We start from the raw sequence: 6,652 nt of genomic DNA on the forward strand, positions 1-6,652 counted from the left end.
GGATGTTACGGAGCGAGCCGAAATAGAATACATGACAACGTCTACAAAAAGAATGGTGCCACATGATCGTGGAAAAGGATAGAATGTTTTGTTTGAAGATTAATTTTCAGACAAGCCGAAATATAGAAGGTATACTCAGGCAAAAGATTCGAATGTCGAAACGTCTATTTTTAAAAATTGTAGCCGACATAGAAGAAAAATACAAGTGGTTTCTAGAGAGCCTGAACGGGAGGATAAAAAAGAGTTTTAAAGCTATATAAAAATGCACATCCGCCGTTAAACAACTTGCAACCGGTGATCCTTCTAATGATTAGGATGCGTATTTATCTATGGTCGAGAGGACGTCACGTGAATGTGTCGTGATAAGATTATACGACGAAGAATATTTTTACGGAGACCAACAAGCCACGATAGGTATGACCATGGTACCAGTACCGTTACCGAAAATATCTGTACCGATACCGAAAATATTGGTACCGAAATTCGTAAAAAATGGGTACCGCTACCTGTATCGAAAATGTTCGGTACGGTACGATACCCGTATTTGAATATAAATTTCGGTATTTTACCGGTATCGTACCGAACCGGTACTGATACCGAAAATGCAAAAAAGTGGATACCGGTACTGAAAAAAGTTCGGTACGGGAAATTCGGTACCAAATGTTCATCCCTTAGCCACGACATTGCATTGTTGTCCCAAGTAGATGAAAAAAGACATCACCTTCTAGGTATGATCGGTAGCATTCACGACACACATTTTTATTTGAGAACGTGTCATACGGAATTGCGAAGACAACATATGAGAGGTGAACACCGATACCCTACGATCATGCTAGAAGCGGCTGCGTCACAAGATTTGTGGTTTTGGCATAGTTTTTTTTTGTCCGCCTGGATCACTAAACGACATCAATGTTATCTAACAATCTCCAATTTTTCTCACGCAACAAAATAGATCTACGTCGAATTATCTGTTTCAATTAAACAGACACTTATACAAACATGGATAATCTCACTGATGGGATGTAGCATATTTGGTCAACGTTTCACGTTTGTGAAATCGTTTCGCTATTTAACTGATCCGAAGGAGAATAAATTCAAGTAGGCGTAAGAGGCGGCAAGAAAGGATGTGGACGGTCGTTTGGTGTACTGAATGGGAAATGGGGTATACTTAATCAATCATTTCGGGATATGACCGTAGATATGAATATGAGTGTTATCTATGCATGCATGCTATTGTGCAACATGATTTCGAAGGAGGACGGAAATGCAATATCACCGGTACACATAAGAGATCTCCCGTCGAGCTAGTTTTGACGAAAATGTCCTTACGGAGTTGCAAAATTTCCGGCTTCAATATGATTTTTTGGAACACATTGCATCTCTAGATCTACCATAACTTAAGGAACCAGACTCAAAATAGTTTATTTATGTTTTTATAGTATTTTTTAGTTTATTTGTCATTTATGATGTGTCGCATTTATATTTTTAATTATGTAACTTTTTTTTATTTAGTGTTTTATATATGTTAACTTAAAATGATATATCTATTATATATAATAAATGTGATAAATTTTGTTGATGTGTCAAGCTATTAGCCCCTCTAGATTGTGCATTTTGGCGGGAAAACATGCGTGTGTTTTTTTCATTATGTAATACCCGGTTTTATCGAGTCCGACCCGCAATCATGGATCCTTTCTAATATCTTTTTTTCTCTTACCAAATCTTCATTACTCATTCTAAAATCTCTTTCTTCAACTATTATCTCACATCTCCCCATAAACCCTTTCTTCTTCATCCGATTCAATATCAATCCATCCATATTCATCTTTATCCGATAATCGGAGCTTGAATGTATGTATTAATAACTTCCGTGTCTCTTGATCTGTAATAATCCGTTGTGTATCTTCTTTTTTTGTTATTTTTATTTTCGAAGAACCGATCTTCGTCAGTGTAGCACCGACTGTAAGTTGTCTTATAATTATATTTATAGAGTCGTCTGAGTTTTATTATATGTGATTTTAACAGATTTATGGTATTTTATGTTTTTCTTGAAATCTTTTATGTGTTTGATGTTTAATTTTTTTATCTCTCTAAGTTTCTATCTAATAAGCTTATTGATGAAGTTATCTTCCTCACTGAATTTTTTGGCTTTGTTAAAACTTATTGCATGTTAGTATGTTTTTTCGAAATAAAAAACCCAGATCGGTATTTATGTTTTTATGTGTTAGTTTTTTTTTCAAAATTCCTTGATCTATTGATGGTAAAATTGTTATGCATAATTATTAGTTTTCTATTATTTTGGTTTTATATCAGATTTTGTTTTGTGGAGGTTTTTATTGGTTTACTGTCAAAATATTTTTTTATTTTGGTTATTTACAGTAATACATACTGAAAAAATTAAGAATGGTTACAATGGATTATGTTCTTTATTTTATAACAGATGATTTTTGTTAATATATTCATTTTTTTGTTCACACGCAGATTAGTATGACGTCTTTTTATACAATTTTTTCATCGGACTTTCCTGAATATTTGGTATGTTTATCAGTTTTATAATTACCTTACAGTTTTTCTTCATATTGTTTTTAATATGTTTTCTTTTTTTCAAGGAAATACCATATGAATATAGCAACAGGTTCCTAATGTATGCTGAGCCAAACAATCAAGCTGTTATCAAGTGTGTGAATGGTAAAGAATTTGAAGTTCTATTTACTAAGCATAGAGGTGGGTTTGTGTTCATGGATGGGTGGCAAGACATTGTTGCTAAACTATCATTTACCGACGGTTGTTTCCTCATGTTTAAGCAAATCGAGTTATATTCTTATTTGTTAACACCCTTTAAGAAGATGCAACCACATCCGATATTTGGTTCTAATGTTCCTTTATTTATGTCCATGTCTACGGAGGAAACTGTAAGCAATGTTTAGTACTTCTGCCAACCCTTCACACAAGACTCCAATGATAATCTGGTTATTATATAAATTTTAGTTATTTATTTTTTTAAATATCAAATTTAAGTTATTAACCAAACTGAATATATATGCAGCTCATTCCATCTGATTTCGTTGAAGGAACAATACGTTTACCATCTATTCGCAAGTTAACATTCAAGGTCCATGTTAATTGGTGGGACAGTTTTGATGTGATGATTGCTAAAGACCCTAATCTTAACGTTTATTTGATTTACGATGGATGGGACAATGTTGTTTCGTACGTACCTATATACCCTGATTATTACGTTGTGATGAGGTACATTTTTGAGAAAAATTTCCAGGTGGTTGTTTATGACTTGAATGGTTGTGAGGTTCTCGCGCCGAAGCGTGTATACACGCCTGCTGCTGTAAACATACCTAAACCCGTTCCTTCAATTATTGAAATACCAGACTCTGACGCTCACACTGATCATGAAAATGATGTTGATGAATCTGATCCTGATTATAATGAGTCCATTGGATATGATTCAGATGATGCTTCTTCCATTATAACTAACTCTGATAGCGATGGGATGGACAATGACGAGGAGGATGTTGAAGTTTCGGATTCTGAAGAAGATAGTAAGTTTGATCCGGACTACCATCCTATTGAGTTTCAATGGAAGTACGACAGGCATTTTGTAAGTGAAGTTTATATCCCTGTTATTTTTATCAACAATTTTATAAAAAACAATTTTTAGTATTTGATGTAGCCTTCGTATATATATCAAGTAATAATATTTTTCTTTTATTATTTATTGTAGCGTCTTAATTCCGATGTTGCTGAAGCATCCAGAATTGACATGACTATGGAGATGTGTGTGCAGAACTTGGCTGGAGAGGATACGATGATTTCATTTCGTGCTGAAGCACACGGTAGTGGTTTTCGATATGAGGCTTTGCAATGGCGTACCAAGTTTACGAAACCAAATGGTATAAATCATCCTACCAAGTGCACGTTTGTTTATTGTCAAGTTCAAAAGAAGTTGATTCTCAAGAAGGTTGTCCAGTAGTACCGTTTGCACGTTCTAAACAATATAAATATAATTTGCTTTTCCGTTATTTTTGTTTTTTTGGCTACTTTAGAAGCTTGATTTTGGATCTTTATCTTATAAATATGTAACCTTCTTTTTGGACTACTAAATGCTATATAATTATATTATATAAGTTATATTGTGTTTGTTATATCAATATTGTTTGTAATCACATTTTTGAATTTTAAAATATTAGTTGTGTAACTGATATCAATATTACAGTTGTGTAACTTCTACATATTAGTTGTGTAACTGATATATTAAACAAAAATGATGACGGTTTGTTATTGATTATCGTAATAGATTTTAAAGAAGATGGTAATTTCTAAATTAATGGAACTAATATTATTATATTTGGAAATCGTTTTAATTGTCCGTTGAATAGATTGATATGTATATTAAATATGTAACTGATATCAATATTACAGTTGTGTAACTTCTACATATTAGTTGTGTAACTGATATATTAAACAAAAATGATGATGGTTTGTTATTGATTATCGTAATAGATTTTAAAGAAGATGGTAATTTCTAAATTAATGGAACTAATATTATTATATATTTGGAAATCGTTTTAATTGTCCGTTGAATAGATTGATATGTATATTAAATTATAGTTCCCTTTTTATCAATAGATTTGTGTATTAATAAAATATTCTTATTTTACGATTAACTTTTACAATACATGTTGCCGTCAAAATTGCATATATCGATATGATCAATCAATGATTTGACGTGTTGTGTAAGTTGTCATCATGATTTTTTTTCCAGACAATCAGAATACGAATTTATATTTGTCTCACACATATAATCATTGTTGTTGAAATTATTATTTAATATGCATGTATCAAGTATAAAATATCCCAATTGAATGGAAATACTAATTTATTTTTGTTAACCTACTTTCAAAAGACTGAAATTATATATCTCCAATTAATGACAACAATAAATTGTGAACTGTGAATTGAATGGTATATAATTGAATGGAAATACTAATTTTATTTGTTAACCTAATTTCAAAAGATGGAAAGATTTTATCACTAATTAACGACAACAATTAATAGTGAACTGTCAATTTAAACTTGAAATTCGAATTAGAAGACATTGTATAGATAGAAACTATTTTATAATAATTACATATCAATCACATATCTATCATCTAAAAATACCAATGATTTAGTCTTAATATATATACAATTAGATTATCATATTATTTCAAACATTGTTCGTCTTTTTTTTGTCTTCAGTTTTCCGATTTTCTATTACAATTATTGTAATGGAAGAACACAAGATTACAATGTTGTCTAAGCTGACTGCATTGTCAAATAACTACACATTGAAGTTGAAAATCATCTCTATTTGGAGAAAAATGATGCATGCATGTAAGAACGAGATATTCCGGGTTGATATGATATGCATGGACGAAGAGGTATGAAAAATATATTTTTATATATTCATATTGTTTCATTTAGTATATAATTTTATTTAAGTATGTATTTTATATTGTTGACAATTCAATTTATTATCATTGTGCACTTACAGGGGCATACTATTCAAGCAAGTTGTCTTCACCGTATTTTGCCAAAGTTTGACCAGTGTCTTCAAGCTCGATCAATGTATTGTAATTAGCAGACCTTCTCTTGCTCCTTACAATACAAGTATCAACCATACCAAAAATAACCAGAAGCTGACATTTAATATGTACACACAAATTCAAAGAACCGTTGATTGGAAAGGTCCAAAGTATTGCTTCTCATTTGTGAAATTCTGAGACATTGTTGAAAATATTGTTGCCATTAATTCACCTGTTGGTATGTTTTGGCATTTTTTTTGTCATTATTGTTTAATCCGTGTACATCATTAGTTTTTTTTATTTTATATCTTACATATTAATTTCTTTTTTTTGTTTTTTTATTAATTTAAAGACTTCATAGGATATGTTGAAGTGTGCTTCAATCTGGAAGACACTAATAAGAAAGATGGAACAATAGGCAAACGATTGAATTTGAAGCTTAAAGATATTGAGTAAGTTTTTAAATTTTTTATTCGTAATATTTTATACCGTATTTATGTTACAACTTTTATATATATGTCCTTTTTGTCTATATACATAGTGATCAACAAGTTACTGCTACTCTTTGGGACGATTTCGCAATTGAGATGCATGGATACTTTAACAATCCCAATCGTGAAAAGCATGTTGTGGTGTTGGTTCATTTTGGTGTTGTTAATATGTATAAAGGTACCAATTTGCGAAGTTACTATTTATATTGCATCATATATTAGAATTTAAATACGTCTTTTGTTTTAGAGTTAATTGCCAAAATCACCCCTGAGGTTTGGGCACATTTGCCATTTTCGTCCAAAATGACACTTTTATACCATTTTGCCCCCCACGTTTATAACTTTTTGCCATTTTCATCCAAACCACTAACTTAGTTTATTTTTTCTGTTAAGCTAAAGGATATTTGGATGAAAATGGCAAATATAAACCACAGGGACGAAAATGGCAATTATGCTCAAACTCTTTTTAATTTATTTTATTTAGTTAATTTTGTCACATATATAATAAAAAATAATATACATGCATTTCTTATACGAAAAAAATAATAGTTTTGTCACATATTTTTTTTTATAAATTTTCAT

The 6,652-nt window shown here is 31.0% G+C and overlaps 1 protein-coding gene across 1 annotated transcript; it reads left to right on the plus strand.

Annotated features, from left to right (window-relative positions):
• The first annotated feature begins 2,894 nt into the window (after nucleotides 1–2,894).
• LOC118488159 lies at nucleotides 2,895–4,019 on the plus strand. The gene is made up of 3 exons (XM_035985368.1): nucleotides 2,895–2,912; nucleotides 3,047–3,613; nucleotides 3,737–4,019. Exons 1-3 carry the CDS (start codon nucleotides 2,895–2,897, stop codon nucleotides 3,983–3,985), a joined length of 834 nt encoding a protein of 277 aa, XP_035841261.1. The 3' UTR covers nucleotides 3,986–4,019.
• The last annotated feature ends 2,633 nt before the right edge of the window (nucleotides 4,020–6,652 follow it).

This window comes from Helianthus annuus, chromosome 16 (assembly GCF_002127325.2).
Source record: "Helianthus annuus cultivar XRQ/B chromosome 16, HanXRQr2.0-SUNRISE, whole genome shotgun sequence".
Classification (NCBI taxonomy): Eukaryota; Viridiplantae; Streptophyta; class Magnoliopsida; order Asterales; family Asteraceae; genus Helianthus; species Helianthus annuus.